The 17,508-nt window shown below is 37.4% G+C and overlaps 1 protein-coding gene across 1 annotated transcript in view; it reads left to right on the top strand.

Annotated features, from left to right (window-relative positions):
- The window catches only part of brinp2.L (BMP/retinoic acid inducible neural specific 2 L homeolog), a 106,408-nt gene that overhangs the window by 36,321 nt on the left and 52,579 nt on the right, over positions 1–17,508 (top strand). The window contains exon 4 of the mRNA XM_018258481.2: positions 4,514–4,695. Within this exon, the coding sequence (XP_018113970.1) occupies positions 4,514–4,695 (182 nt within the window). The remainder of the gene's footprint in view (positions 1–4,513; positions 4,696–17,508) is intronic.

Raw genomic sequence — 17,508 nt, forward strand, 5'->3', positions numbered from 1 at the left:
CTATGAAAATGGCCAGAGAGATTATTTTGATCACAGTAACAATATCCCTTTAATTATCATGATTGTGCTTACTAGCTTTTCGAAATTTAAGCTAAAATTAGACTTATATTAAGGCATAGATGTCATGTAAATTATAGCCTTGGAGAAGGCTTCTTGAGATTACATTATGTTACAGTATAGCTGATGTTGTCTATAATTCACATGAACTCTTAGTGCTGCTTGCCAGCATTGTGGTGTTTACTGTTTTCAAGTACTAATTTACAGCATGATTGGCAGCTGGCAGGAAAAAATACATATAAAGCCTCATTCACATGGGCAGCTTTGGTAAGAAAAATACACTATAGTGTGTCTAGTTACATTTGTTTCATGTGTCTTATGGATAGTTCACTAACTGGAGCAGATAGCATAGCTCCAAAACTGAAAACCAGTGAAACATTTTAAACTATGCCACTTATCCTCATTGGCCATACCCACACACACCCCATATCTGCCAAAACCATACCCCCTTTCAAGTAAGTCCCATTCCTTTTTCAGGTCAATGACTCACCAAATTTATGGAATGTTGATGTGCTCAAGAAATATTTACACTTAGGGCAGATTTATCAAAAGTCGAGGTGAATTTTTGAATGAGAAAAATTTGAATTTCGAGCTATTTTTTGTCTACTTTGACTAGGGAATAGTCCAAATTCGATTTGAATTTACATTGAAATACATTAAAAAATTCTAATATCGAAATTTATCATGCACTGTCTCTTTCAAAATTTTACTTTGACCATTCGCGATCTAAAACCTGCCGAATTGCTGTTTTAGCCTATGGGGGACCTCCTAGAAGCTATTTGGAGTCAATTGGTGAATTTTGAATCATTTTTTTTTGGGAAAAACTTCAAATCGAATTCAGTCGAATGCGCTATTCCTTCAATTTGTACGATTCAAAATTCGACTTAATTTTTACTTTTTTTAATTCGAAATGCGACCCTTGATAAATATGCCCATTAGAGGCCTATTTATCAAAGGTCAAATTTCAAATTCATGTGAGTTTTGTTTTTAACTCTAATAAATTCGAATATACTTGAAAATGTCAGGAGGGCTATAAACATCTTCAAATCGGTCATTGGACCTCTCCCATTGACTTATACATGAACTCGTCAGGTTTTAGGTATCAAATACAGTCTGGATAATTCACAATTCAAATTTGAGAGTTTTGACCAAAAAAAAAAAAAAAATCTAAAATTCTAATTTACTATTCCTCCCTTAATAAATCTGCCCCTTAAAGTCCAATTTACTAATTTTCAAGGTCGGGGAAGAAAACACCCATGCCAAAAAAAAAAAACTGTGACAAATGTTTTGCTTATTGGGTTTTTCCTTGGAACTTTTCTTGTTTTTTTCCTTTAATAAATACCGACTGTTTGAGGTTCTCTTGCAGTAGTCTTTCATTGGATTGGTTTGGTTTACTTTATTAATAAAATACCAGTGCCCAACATGACTTGTTTTGTTCAGATATGAAGAGTAGTGGAATAGAAGTAAAATAAAAGATACTTTTGTAACTTTAACAGAAACTGCAGTCTGTTATACGTTTGGTACATGTGGCAGTAATGAAAGCACAAATGAAGATTTGGTTAATAATAGATAACTTCTATTCCTACTCATGGCAGTCATTCCCCAATATGAAGGCACCTCTTCTCAGGCCTGTGGGCAGGACCTTCCCCAGAAATAAACAGCACATCCCCAATGCCCCACTACCCAGGACAGGAACCTCTTTCATCTGTCCTGTCATTATGCATAGGTTTTTGCCAGCAGATGTTATCCTTATGCGGTCAGATTGCTTCTCAAGGTTTTTTTATTGCTAGCTCTACAGGTATTTTTCTTGACACGTACTAGTATGAAACTAATGCAGTGTAGTCACCATGGGAAGTCAAGTCATCTGCACCATCAATGGATGGCCTAGTGGCACTCAGAAATCATGTGCTGACTCAGGGGATGCAGGAAGAATTATGATCAAGGAAATGGCCTAGACAGTTGCAAATGAGATCAGTAGAATTATATTTGAATATCTTGGAGGGTGAGTCTTTTGTAGAATCCTACCTATAACCTCTGTATCCTCCCTAAAAAGAAGTGGAATGATGCAGTAATAGAATCAAGTTTAGACTTCTCTGTAAAAGAAACATTGATTAAAGTGGTTAAAACACCTTATATTTGACATCTCACATGCCTTGGAAAAGACTTCAGGAACTCATAAGTTCTTCCCATCAATTAAAGGGGAAAGAAAGGTTAAAACTAAGTAAGCTCTATCAGAAAGGTCTATATAAATACACCAGTATACCATCAAACGAATATGCTGCTTAAACCTCCATGGCATGGCTTGAACATGCTCAGTTTGCTCCTCTCCCCCTCCCTTCTCCCTCCTCCCCTTCCTGCTGTAATCTGAGCCCAGAGCTATGAAGGAACAGGGAGAGACTCAGGCAGGAAGTTATTTCACTTTGATAATTAGAAGAGAACAAGGTGCTCCAGAATAAAATGTAAATGACTCACCGAGCAGTAAATGTGGTTCGGGTGCACCAGCCCCAGACCCCCAGCTTTAGGGAGTGGTATGGCAGAGAAGAAGAAAAGCAGGGCCGACCGGCACTCAAACAGATCCTCAGGACCAGAGAAGTTCAATTAAAAGAATTAAAAGTTGGCAAGCTTGATATTAAATCCATAGCATTTATAACATTTATTCCAGATCCAGTTTGCAATGAATTTTTATTGGCAAGATAATGGATCTGTCATGCACTTTTTCACTTTATCTGTATAACATATTCAACATGTCTTGAGAAAAACTCAACCCGCACCCTACCCTAACCTGCTGCTCCTCTACTCGCAGAGCTCAACTCAAAACTGCCCCACGACCCGACAATGGTGTGAGGAAATCGTCCCAGACCCGCCCAACCAGCATATCACTTGTCTATATATATATCTGTATATCTTCCATTTATTCCCTTGATTGGTTTCATTAATGAAAACATGTTCCTTTTAAACTTACAGCTGTCTTTTTTTTACTAAAAATATCTTGGCAACCATTTGAAAGTTAATCATACAATGACTCTGTGTTGCAATGATTACCATTTAAGTCTCCCATATAATAAATAAAAAGCCTTCCCCTGAGGATTGTGTACCCCATTTTGGTGGATATGATACATTTAGCTTAGAAATGCCTAGATAATTAAGCTGCAACACATGGCTGATTGGCCCACTTGTTCTCCCTGACAATTTGTAGTAGCCTCATGATGGAATTTGTGAACATCAAACAGAAATTCTGATCAGAGCAGAGAGAGCTTACTCATTAGGGAAAAGCCAATTCCCTTTGAGTATGAGCCACATAACTAAAAGTGTATATGCTACACTAATAAGCAGGTATTATAGGGTGGCAGACAACAAAATAAAAAAAATAAGCAGCATAGGCTTCTTGGAGATGAAACTTATTAAATAAAGCATATGTTTATTAAAGCTATAGTAGATGTGAAGGATCATACTGAGCTTGCTTAGTGTCTACAGCTGAGTGCTGAGAACTTTACTGCAATGCTAAGTTCATTAAAAGTTTTCAGTTTCTTTTACCTTATTAGCTGTGCTTTGTGCCACATTTTGGCAGTTAATGGGGCTGTACAACCATCTGTTTCTGTAGCCTGATCAAGATCCAGTCCCTCTATGTAACCTATTTACGAAGCAAAACTATGCTTACTGTGTTCAGTGCTCTCTTCCAAATAAAGCCATTTATTTGACTTATTGCATGCTAAGGCTATACAGTTTTCTTTATTGCTAACACTTGACTCCGATACAATTTTCTTTATTACTAATTACAATTGCTTTTATATGATTTTGTATCTGAAAGCAGCAAATCTTTAAGACACAACAGAATAAATGGATACTACAGATCCTCACCAAATGTAAATTTGGCATTTACAGAGTCTGCTTCTCTTTGATGCACTTCTAACTTTTCCACTACTATAAATTTTAAAGGGTCTATTTCATTTTAAATTCCCTTTGCTTTTTTGCTATCCTTATGCTTACAAAGGTATTAATGGCTCACATTGCAGTTATAGCCATTTTCTTAGATGCCATTGTTTTATGTGGAGTTTGGGCACAGGCTTCTTTGTAAAAAAATGAATTGATGTACTCAGAGTGCTTCTTTATGCACTTTTAGAATCTGCATTCATTTTCTACTTTTAGTGATTTCTGAGAAGTTGGCAGTTGTAGACTGCCAATACCAGGCATTTAGCTCAGCAGCTAAGAGTATATAGGCAGAGTATTGTCAGTTAGGGCCAACAGCCTGGTATTAGCAATCTAAAGTTGCAAAATCTAAAAGTTTAAGACATCATTTATTGACAACTGAAACCATACTACTTAATATTATATATTCATTTATACAACATTATTATGTTACATTATAATATATATATTGCTTAACTTTTTATAAAGATTGTTGTAGTGAACCAGTGATGCTTTCATAGTCGATAACGTATTCCTATTTCCATTCCAGGGGAGGAGTCACTCACCATGTTTGTTGATAAGGGTAAGCTGAAACGAGAGGCTGTGGGACGGGGAAATACATCTGCCCCTACTCTAGATACATTACATCAACTGGCGGCTTCATATTTCATGGACCGGGAGAGTGCACTGAGGCAGCTGCATCACATTCAGATCACCACAGGAGCCATAAAGGTACAAAGGCCAGGGGTTAATGAAGCAACAGTTGAATAGAAATGCTGCAGTAATGCTTTAAAAAAGGAAACCAGTGGGCTTCATAAAGTTCTATAAATTGTGTCTGTGTAATTTTATCTAAACAAGCTCCCAGTACCTCCTCTAACATCTTACAGGACATGTTATCATGTTTTCTGCAGCTGGCCAAATATCTGGAATATCCACATATTTATGTATTTATGTGTTTATAGCAGGATGGTGCCATAAATATCCTTTTGGTGGGATGCATCTTGCCACTTCACACCCCCTGATCAATGGCATGAAAGTGCATCATGATAAATCAGCAATATTTTTTTATATTTGTACTACAAGAAACATCAAAACTACCAACCCAGTCTCTGTAGAGTTAATACGAATGGTGAGTGGAAACCAGTGTAGAGAGGAAGAGTGGTAGGTGAGGCCTGACAGCTGCATTTGATATGGACTGTAGTGGGAACAGTCTCTAGAGGGGGAGATCAATCCATAAAGAGTTGAAGTAGTCAATACATGTCATACTGACAGAGTGAATAAGGATTTTCAGGTGTGTGATAAAATCGTATTTTAGAAATATTTCATAAGTAAGTGACCTTAATTAGTTATTAACTTGATATGAGAAATGAAAGATAGGCCTGAATGAAAGATAATCCCAAGAGGCAGTGCAAATGTTAACTGTAATAGACATTTCTGGGTTGTTACGTGTGTTAGATGGGGGAAGAGCACCATTTCGTTTTTAGCCATGATTAACATAAGGTTTATTGAGATATCCAAGTAAAATGACCAAAAAAAGAAGATAACAAAGTTAAGAAATCTGGATGAGATTGGGGGCTATATTTCAGTTGGTGTAAAGGTATTTCAGTTGGTATAAATGTGGTATTGGAAGCATATGAATTGATTTGTTGGCCAAGGAAAGCAGTATGCAAAAAGACTTGTGTATTAAGGGATGGAGGTGAGTGGCTAGTAGGATATTGCTGAGTGATGTAATTTCTTATAGCATTTATAGAGGAAGCAGACACCGGGGGGCCTGTACAATGGGATCTGCTATTTAGAATTCCACCTCCTCAGCTGCTCTCAAAACTGAAAAGGCACTTGCACGCGAGTGGGAAAGGGGGGCTAGGTAGGAAGTACTTTGCCCCTCTGAAATGTTTTTTTCTTTTCAGTAAAGCCCGGTGCTGTGTAGTATTGAGTATGTTGAGTACTAAGTGATATCTTGAGTACATCAATGCAACGTAGTAGGAGAGGTTAATTAATTCAAAGTAGAGAAAATTTGTGCAGGTATTGTTGGTACTTTATAGAAGAACAGTGCATATGTGAATCTGCAAAAGCAAGATAAGGACTGGTGTTTTCACTGAATATGCTTAAAAGTATGTGATTTCTTTTTTGGCAAGCACTAGTTTGAAATGTATACTTGGTAAGGACAACTCCTTAAGGGCAGTAGTAAGTGTGCTATATTAAACAGATACAGTATAACTAAATTAGAAAAGGAGATTGGGGATGTGTTAAAGTAAACAAAGTCAAAAGAAATGTGACATATGTCGATTTTGCAGGTCAGAGTATGTGCAGAGCTGCAAAGGGGCTACAGGTGCAAGTTGGTGGGAGTAGATTGTGATCAGTGAAGAGGAATTTGGTGAAGTTGAAAAATAATCAAGGAAGTTATCACTGGAATGGGTGGGGGAATAAGGACAGAGATAAACCAGAAGAAGAATGTTAGCAAAGAGAGTTTGGTTCAAAATAATGAAATATGGCAACATTTCTGGCCTCAATGGGCCCTTTATTATCAAGGCTTAATAAGCACATCCAAACTTGTTTTGTGCGCTGCAGTAGTTTTTGTTCATTGTAAATGTACACACTTTTCCTGTTACTGTCCATCTTTCATATCCACAAAAAATGTCAGAAAATACCATAGTCAGGACAGTGATCCTTATTTTCATAGACACATCAGTATATCTAAAAATCTTCACATGGTTTTTATCTTTGCTCTACAAAGTGCCAATCTGATCCGTATTTCTTGACAGCAGGGTTCTTTGTCAATAATTGATCCAAGGAGTCAAAAGCTGTCTTCTTCTGTGTCTGTACTATTTAATCTAAAATAATTTGTCTCATTGTCAAAACAATTGCTTTCTTTATATTTAGCTGAAGTCCAACCTTTTGGCTGTGAGTGTAAACAAGGAGACTAGTGCTAAATTACAACTAACAAAGGTGCTTGAGTGGGGGGGGGTCATGGACAAAGTACTAGAAAGAGGATATAAGAGACAGCAACAGAAGATGAATCAATCTTTAGTGGTGCAGTATATCTCAAGATGAGAAACACCTTTACCTGTAATGGGAAAGTGGTGTGTAATTTTGCACCCTGTGGAGTAGAATGAATCCTACCTCCTTGTACTGTAGCTGGCACTAGAAATCTCCTGCAAGCTAAGCTGGTGGGTTTCTGGTTATTGTTTTTATTGTTTATAACAGTTGATGACTTTGTTATAGACAAATCACTGGCAAGATGCTGACGATGTCCTTAATATCTGCTACCTTTTCTGCTAGGAAACAAGGTTAACCAGTATTGTTCTTGGGGAAAACAGAACATCTTTTCGTGCCTGAAAGAGCATTTATAAAATATGTGATTATATTTTGCAGTACTGCAGCTCCAGGGTACTGTAATATGGGAATTAAAATGACTGTGTGAAATGGTCTGTCTCTTCAAAATGATGTGGCATGTTTACTCTGCAAGGGGCTTGGTTATAAGACCATTACCTTGCAGTTGATTATCTGAAAGACGATTCATTACCTAAGCTATTCCCTGATGGTATTTTTAAGATCAAATCAAGAAGTTAATGTCATGGAATGCAATATTTTCCAGATATGCTGGAAATAAAAAGAAAAGTTCTCTTCTTCTGTAGCTGTGTATGTACCATTTAAAGATGCTTGTCCCTGCCTTGTAGGTCTTACTATATAATTTTGTGCTTGAGGCAAAGGGAGACCAAAAAAAGAACTTCATGTCACAAGCAACCAACACTTGGATTTGTACCAGCTTAACTCAGATGCAATGATGTTAGCCGTAAATCTTTCTCTGCTAAATTCTATCTACAGTGAATGGAGTGTGCATGCACGAAGCTGAAATTTATGTTTTCACCCAACAGCTGGGATTTTTAACCTTTAAGCACAGGTTTAAATAGAAAGAAATGCGTTAACAGAAATGCAGGAATTAACCAATATTGTATAATAGGAACTTGTTTTAACGGGAAATTATATTCTTGTAATTTCTGATGCAAGATGTGTTTATTCCTGCCTAGTTTATTTTCATTTGAATTGTGTGACTACATTTCACACAAAGCAGGGAGACGAGGAAAAAGCAGAAAATGCAGTTAAGAATGGGGAGCAGGAGAATAAGAAGAAGAGGTGAAATAATAATAATAATATAATGTCCCATTGCACCAATCTGAATGCTTGGATCAGATCTACAGTATATTCAGTCTGATTGCAACTTGACTGTAATATAGTCTTTGGTTTGGCAAGTAAAAGTTTTTATTCTACATGCAGCATTGTTTTTTAGTATAAAGCACATTATACTCATAAATATTCCTCTTCCTACTAAACCACAATGATTTTGTTGTTTTGCACAAACTTGGATTTGACAACACTTGCTATCCCTGTATCGTTTCTTAACCTAAAACTGGTATTACATGTAAATAGCCTTTCCCTCAGTGAGGTTGCCAGAACATTTTTGGCAAATTTAGACATCCAAACATATTATTCAAATAGGCTGGTTCAAAATGTATTGGCTTGCAATATGGAAGGGCTACATTTAGGCACAGCATGGACATTGGCGAAAGTTAAAACTGTTTTGGTCGTGTATGAGGACCACATGTACAACGTTAGTATGGCAAAGCTGAATTGGCAGCTACATTGTCTGTGTACAGGGTTCCATATACTGAGTTTAAGGTGGTCTATTTTCTTATTGCTTTAAGGAACAAGTGACATTATTTGATATATCTCGTCCTTGGTATAGCCAGAAATGAATGATCTGCTGCTTAAGGGTAGTGACATATTAAGATCACTCATGGTACTTTCCAGTCAGTATTGCCACTCATTTATAAGTTTTAGCAATCTCTCTCTCTCTCTCTCTCTCTCTCTCTCTGCCTTGAGGCTATGGGAGGGGGAGATAAGAAGCACTTTGAAATAGAATACAGGTGATAAACAGAACATAAAGCTATACTTTTCAAATTATAGTTGTATTTTGAGCACTATAAAAAAAAAATCACCAAAGTGAATTACTCAAGAAATGTTCCACCATCACTGCCTGAACAAAAGAAGTAACATGAATAAAAGGACATTGAGAAGGAAGTGAAAAATGGTCCTGTCTTTAGTGCCAATTTCATGCACCACTTACAGTTTGAAGGATCAGAATGGAGCCAATGGTATGAATATTTGTTAACCTCTGCATATTCTTCTGGTGGCATATGCAGTCATGTACCACAATGCAGTCTTAAAGCAATGCTTTTAATATTGCCCCAAGCCCGTTAAGGTCGTTTATAAACATATTGCCTAAAAGAGGACAGTATATTGTTTACTTGTGATATATTGAACTAGGAAGCAATTGCACCTTTTTGGGCAGTTTATACAGTTTTCCTCAGGCTGCTTCCACCTAAAGTGAAGTTGTATGAAAATACTTGGGGCACATGTTTACTAATGTGTGATATGCAGTGATAGTGACTTGCACCAGAAAATAGCCAAGAGCAGGTTTACTAAAGTGTTTACTAAGCACTTCTGCAATTTTCTGTGGATTTTCTGCTGCACATATTTATTACCGCTGCTTATTGCATGCACACTATGGGGCAAATTTTGCCAGTGTGACATCATTTTGCCACTTCGCCGATTTACTAACGCCTACTGGCGTAAATTCGCTAGCGAAGTGGACCTACTCTAGCGTTACTTTGCACCTTTATGCCAGACGAAGTTGCGCTATGGCGAAGGGATGTAACTACGCTAATTCACTGTTGCGGATTTTCGGGAACGTTACCTCTTGCGCCAGACTTTACTTCGCCACCTCAGACCAGGCGAAGTGCAATAGAGTAGATAGGGATTGTTCCAAAAAAAATGTAAATTTTTTCTAAGTCCCAAAAAACGCTGGCGTCTTTTACTTTTTTAAGGGTGATAGGCTAAAAAAGAGCAGCATTTTATTTTCAGGGTACCGTCCTTCCCCCCTACATTTCATAACATATGGCACCTAAACTATACAGTGAGCACATGTGTAGGGCATTAGAAAACATTTATTAAGGTTCCCTGGCCTTGTGCAGTACAATGTGTTTTCTGCTGCATATACAGCCATTGTACTTTAACTTTGCGTCGTATGCAAATTTCCAATCGCTAGCGTAACTTCGAAACACTGATCGTAACATCGCTAGCGAAACTTCACAAATGATCGGTAACTTGTATGCAACTTCGGATCTTCGTGAATTTGCGCTGCCCCTGCGAATCTACGCCTGGCGAAGTGCGGCAAAGCAACTTCGAAGGTAAGTAAATTTGCCCCTATATGAGCTGTTTTGTGGGGTTTTTCTAAAGACTAGCACCAGCATGGTTGCTAAATAAACACACATTTTGTTAGTAAGAGCAGCAAAATGAATAAATCCCTTGGGGAACAATAATACTTATAAATACATTATTAGCGAATTTATTTACAATAGTTCATATAATGTAAACATGAATTAATCCACTGACCATAATTACATTTAATAATACTTTCATCAATTGCTAATAACTACATTTTATATAAACTGCTCATTTGTGTGATCGTTTGCAGTAGCAACAAAAAAATCCTCAAGATTTATAGCAAATTAGGCATTTGGCCTTAAAAAACAGCAGAAATGTGCACGCTGCAACTAACTGCCATGCTTATGTAAATAATACTAGTTATCACAATACAAATTTGTCACATTGCACTTCAGACGCGTTAGTACTGTTTAAGACTTGGGCATGTGCTCCAAATTCTACATTCCTGTTTTGTAACCTTTGAGGCTATGGAGGTTGATGGCTACAACTCCCAGCATGATTGTACTGTTGAGAAATGCGGGGAGATGTAATTCAACAACCTCTGGGGACTCAAGTTTAAAAAAAAAAAATATTTAGAGCAAAAGATGGCTAAACTGTGCTACTCTTTAGAGGATTGCAATTCCCAGCATATTCCTCCATTTCGTGGCTATTAGAGGATGCTGGGAGCGATTGCTGAGCAACAGCTTGTGTGCCTCCGATTAGCCACCACTGATTCAGAGAAAGTTAACGAAGCCACAAGATTTAAGTATTCCAGGAGGAAGGGGTTAATGAGGCAAAGTATCAGTGAAGGGAAAAGCTGCTGCAGCAACATTATTAATGGAACATTGGCCCTGTTAATGAACTCACCACTCATTAAAAGCTCCCGTCTGTTGACAAAATGAGCTGGTGCTGTTTTTTTCCCTCACTGCTGCACTGTTAGCACCCTTTCCCCCACCTTTGTCACTAGGTATGAACTGAACTGCTGGCATTTCGATGCGATTATAATCCAGTGAATGTGAGGATATCTCCAACACATGGCCTGGTTACAGCTAGTTGCTTGAATACTATCTTTTCAGCAGATGTTGCTGAACAGTAACGTTACTGCCACCTGGCTCCTAATTACTTACAAAGGTCCAAGCATTTATGGCAAACAGCAGATTCTACTGGTTTCTGGCACATGATTCACTGTACCAGAAACAGGAGCCTTCTAAAACCCCAATTAAGGGAATAACCCTCTATGACCTCCAGACTTCTGGTTAAAGTAAAATAGTAAAAAACCACAGGGCAAGGTGATTAAAAAAGATGAGGGAAATGCTAAATGTGCCTTTGAGACACATTTTTGGGTATAAAACGACATTGTATGCATAAAAGTAGAGGGTATCTTTATTGCATACAGCTTTGGCCACAATTATAAATGCCATAATGATGAAAAGGATATATTAATTTTTGCAGCAAAAATGTAGATTTTTCCAAATGTTTTAGAGGGCATGAAAAGGGTATAAAATACCCCTGTAATCACCTTTTATTTTTATTGTTATGCTTTTCATAGTGTGTGGTGCACACAAAGGGGCCGATTCACTAAATTCGAGTGAAGGATTCGAAGTAAAAAAACTTCGAATTTTGAAGTATTTTTTGGGCTACTTCACCATCGAATGGGCTACTTCGACCTTCGACTACGACTTCGAATCGAAGGATTTGAAGTAAAAATCGTTCGACTATTCGACCATTCGATAGTCGAAATACTGTCTCTTTAATAAAAACTTCGACCCCCTAGTTCGGCAGCTAAAAGCTACCGAAGTCAATGTTAGCCTATGGGGAAGTTCCCCATAGGCTTTCCTAAATTTTTTTGATCGAAGGATATACCTTCGATTGTTGGATTAAAATCCTTTGAATCGTTCGATTCGAAGGATTTAATCGTTCAATCGAAGGAATAATCCTTCGATCGTAGTATTTGCGCTAAATCCTTCGACTTCGATATTCGAAGTCGAAGGATTTCAATTCCTAGTCGAATATCGAGGGTTAATTAACCCTCGATATTCGACCCTTAGTGAATCAGCCCCTAAGAGTGACTTCAAGTCTCATAATCCCTCACTTTACAACAGAATAAGGTTACCATCGAACATCCTTTCACAATGGGACAACCCCTTTGCATGACACGTGAGCCTCAGGGGGGGGGGGAAATGGTTCTTATGAGTAACATGGCTTCCTTTCTAATGGAATCAGGTCTGCCTGTGAAAAAATGCATAAATAAAATGTATATTGGTTTGTGGCAGTTCAGACTGTTTCTTAAATGAAAATAATTTGATCATATATTTATTTTTATTTGGAAAGGTATTTTCGTAACAAATTAAAATTTGCTTCTAAAATCAGAGCATAAAATGATATAGAGGTATGAGATCCATTAACCAGAAATTCATCCATAAAGCTCAGAATTACAGAAAGACAATCTCCCTCAGACTCCATTTTATCCAAATAATCCACCTTTTTGAAAAAGATTTCCCTTTTTCTCTGTAATAATAATAAAACAGTACCTTGCACTTCATCCTAACTAAGTTATCATTTTGAAGCAAAACCAGCCTTATGGAAAGATCCGTTATCCGGAAAACCCCAGGTCCCGAGCATTTTGGATAACAGGTCCCATACCTGTACTGGATTGTTGCCCTTTGTTATGTGTCTAGGTGCTGACACCCTATACAGCACTTTGCAAAACATTTATCAATATCATTACATAATGTTTTCTTCCTGAAAATTGCATTTCATCCACAGTGTCCTAACACTGGAACTTCCATATAAGGCTTTTGGGCATAATGAACATAAATCATATAGCTTTATTACATAAAACACTGCAGATCTGCATTGGGTGATTTTATGTATGTGTCCCTTCAAATGGGCAAATATGTAAAGCAATTAAGTAAAATGAGTGAGATGGTTGGGTTGAATATGGCCATATGCATATTATATAAGTAAGCCTTTTTCTTAATTTGTTTTATACTATCCAACTTTCTCCATCTTGTAGACCAGTTATCAAACACAGCACTTGTTTAGATTCTGGATATTAGTGAAATTATGTCATGCAAGATGGCCTGCAGAAAAATAGGCAGACTGAGGCCATAAAAATCCTATTCTAATCCCAATCATTCTAATGAACAGGTGACATTGTAAGCATTGAACATATGTTGCTTCATTAAAGAATTGATTCTCAGTGCCTACATAATATATTGAAATAGATCTGGAGCTTAGCAACAGGATTTAAAAATATTGTGACAACCCTGGGGCCACCTTTTATTAATAGATGAGGTTTTAGAAAAGTCTCTGTTAAATACATTATTATAACCTACAAAGAGGGCTGCTATTGTGACAGTTTAAACTGTACTCATTTAGGATGATTGACTAAAGAGGAGGTGTTGTTCAATAAATAGCTAATATCCAGAATTGTAGCAATGTGAAAAAAGAATAATACATTTCCCAAAATGAGTAAGGGTGAAGAATCTTTTGTGCCTCTAGGAAATCTCTGAGAGAAAATGTTGGTCCTCCCAAGGAGCTTTCATCAACATTCTTTTCCTTAATCGCATGATGTCTCGCTTGCTTTTCTTTAGACATTTTAGGTGTTCTGTTAATGCTACTTGTTTTGAGGACAATCAAATTGAAGAATGGTTGCCTTTTAGAGTTTTGAAACAAGTTGCATTGTGGCTGCTGCTATAGCAGTTTTGGTTACTTATTATCTGCAATGTAATGCAAGACAGTGAGGCTCAACCTAATAAGGGTATTTAGGAGGTTTGGTAAATCAGAATAAAGAGAATAAAAAAAGGGGCAGAAAGAAGTAAAGCATTCAAAAGGATAAAGATTGTAAAAATCCGGGGGGATTTGGAGAGAGAGAGTGAAGAAGGAGAAAGTGGGAAAGGAAAAGTAACCAGTGGAGAGTAAAGGGTATGGAAAGCAGAGGATGAAATGAGCAAAAGAGTATAGAAAATATGCAAAAAAAAACCTAGATACATAGTCTGGAGAGGAGCATAATAAATGAGAGGCCTTGGAGTAACAGGAAGGGGATGAAATATGAACACAAGGGTGAAGAACGTTGAAGGCAGTAGGACACAGAGGTGCGGTTCAAGATTCCTTTATAAAATGATTATTTTTTGCCTTTTGTTAACCAGAAAAATATGTAGATTACTCATCCATCATTGCACAAAAACACATCAAAGAGAAAGTGACTTAAACTGTCTCCCTGGATACTACACTTAGCGAATAATTTAAGAATGATCTATTACTTACGCATTTTCACACGTTTTCTTGTACAGTGAAGGTTAGAGAAATCAAAGCTTGCTTAATGGGTATCTCTTATTCTCTGATATTCTTGCATCGAAAATTCCTCTTCACATGCCTCCCAGCATATTTTTCTTGTTCCTCAGAAATGTGTGGCCTTTGACTTCAGCTGCATAGTTGCATTATGTTTGTACTTCACAAGTCTTTATTATTTACTCTTAAAGGCATGGTCCACAGTTTCAGCATTAAACATATTTTGAATGCATTTGTTGTTTACTATAGCCATAGAGGATAACGAGAAGGGAGCCATGGGCATTATGTTTACTTTTTTACTGAGGTGTCTAACAAAATTCGATATCTGGCATTAGATGTACTGTAAGGAGCAGATTTATCAAGGGTCGAATTTCGAAGTAGAAAAAACTTCAAAATTCGACCATAGAATAGAATCCTCCGACATTCGAATTCGGAGGATTTTATACATTGTACGATCGTAGTACAATCGTACTCCGATCGTACTTCGAATCGAACGATTGGAAAGATTTTGTCAAAACACACAGGAGGTCCCCCATAGGCCAAACAGCAATTTCGGCAAGTTTAATTTAGCGAAGTATTGGAGTCAAAGTTTTTTTAAAGAGACAGTACTTCGATTATCGAATGGTCGAATATTCGAACGATTTTTACTTTTATATTGAAATAAATTTGAAGTCGTAGCATCCTATTCGATGGTCGAAGTATCCAAAAAATTATTTAGAATTTCACATTTTTTTACTTCGAAAATTCCCTCGAATTCACTTCGACCCTTGATAGATCTGCCCCTAGGTGTCTGACACCAGATATATATTGCACAGCCATACAGTAGTAACTGTTGAATTAACGACTGAAGAACTGCTGAAAAACACAAAGGTCTGATACAAAAGTAATTTCCAGTGCTAATCCATTATATCACATATGGGATCATAGAACAATGTGCTCTTTATGGGATATATTTATCATAGAGTGAAGTTAGAGATCTCCACAGTCCGCTAGAGTGAAATTCCACCACTCTCCATTAGTTCCTATGGGATTTTTAAAAGAGCATTTATCAATGGTGAAAGTGAAAGTTCACCCTTTGATACATATGCCTTCAAAAATCCCATGGAAATGAATGGAGAGTGGCTTAATTTCACTCTAGGGGACTGTGGCAATCTCTAACTTCACTCTTTGATATATATACCCCAATGAATGATATCTGAAGTGATCTTGATGGTGAGCTTGATGATCATTAAAACTCTTTGGTGTTGTAAGCAACCCTTTCAAAAGAGTGAGCATAGATTCTTGGAATGGTATTTTGACTATGGAACATTGAAATAATTTACCAGTTTTGAAAAACCTTGGACATTCACTGTTCAAAAATAACCATGAACAACATTGAAGTAGATGCTGTCCATTGCAATTAGAGACAGTAGACAACATTGCATAAACAGTTGTCTGGTAAAACTAAGCAGGAGACTTTGGAAGCTTATGAAAAGGGAAAAATGTCAGGAAAACAGCACGTTTGCAACTGTAAGAGAAGATACAATCAAGTGCAAATGAAATTTCTTTTATAACCAGTGAAATTGAATTTAACGTAGTGCTCATGGCTAGGAGCTAACACAATAGAGTAGAATAGAACTTCTCCTTTGAGCTCACAGATTGCACTGCATTGTAGACACAAAACAAATGCTCAATCTTGGAAACCTGGCACTTAGTTATAAATTGCAATGCAGTATCCCAAATTAATTACCAACAATTAGTTACCGTGTGTAATAGCAGCCAATCTCAGTGACAGACATAACAACTCTCTGGATTTTTTTTGTTTCAGGCAATGGATATGTCCGTATATTCTGGTAACTAGAAGTTGGAAGGAGATGGTTTATTTTATGTAATGAAGCCCCATATTCACAAGTTTGGGATTAAGGTGACTGTTGAATTCACCCAATAGATTTTGTCAAATGCCAAGATTGTGCAAACCTAAATCGCAAATTCAAATGAGCATGATCTGGAAAAAAACATTTTCGCCTTCAGTTGTCCAGCGTTCAGAGGTCATTTTTTTGATTCAGTTCATGGGTTCAGCCAGGCAGTAGGGTTCAGCTGAATTTGAAAGATTTAAATCCTATTGCCTATCCAAACCAAACTTGGAATTTAATGCATACCTAGTTATAAAGAGTATTTGCTTATCTAAGTGCAAGCACAAATACACATATGCAAACACTAAAATGCCATAGAGAGCACAGTTGTGCCTCACTTCAGCGCACCTGTCCCAAAAGACCCAAAGAGCATATAAATATGAAAAGCTGGAAGACAACAAATACTGACATTTCCATTTCCAATTGAGTGAAAGATTCACATACAGTGAGAGAACTAGTGTCTTTGCTGAACATACTGTAGATGATTGGAAAAAAAGTGTGTAGCGCTATAGTAAACTGATTTGCGTGAGGGCAGTTTTAGCTACTTTCCTTTGTGGGCTGATACCACAGATGAGCTCTCTTTCTCAGGGGCAAGCCCTCGCAATGCGGTGGAGGCAGGGTGTAGTGTTACTGTAACCAGGTGCAATAGCACAATGATGGGCGCCAGTAGTTCTTTAACGGTTGAACATAGAACTGTATTTATTGAACAATAGCACATAGATCATTCAGCACATTGATCCACAATGGAGCATAGAATATACACAGCAGCATAAAGGAAGCATATACTCACAGCACGTATAGGCTGAATCCCTACAGGCTAGGGAATACACAGCAGAGAGTATGTTGGCAGCGTGTGAGGGGTATTGCCCAGTTTTCAGGATATCTTCCAGTGGCAGACTAGGGGAATTCCTATCATCCCTATCTCAACACTTTAGTCCTTACTCCGGGTCAGTAATACCCTGGGATCTTAATCCCTCTAATCTCCTCGGCGGAGCCTTGAGCTGCTCAACTAAATAACCTCTCTATCACTCCTAGAGTGATCTTTAACTGAGTATAGCTGTCTAATTACTAGGGCCAAGGCGCCTAGGGTCAGCAC

Source organism: Xenopus laevis, chromosome 4L (genome assembly GCF_017654675.1).
Source record: "Xenopus laevis strain J_2021 chromosome 4L, Xenopus_laevis_v10.1, whole genome shotgun sequence".
NCBI classification, from domain to species: domain Eukaryota; kingdom Metazoa; phylum Chordata; class Amphibia; order Anura; family Pipidae; genus Xenopus; species Xenopus laevis.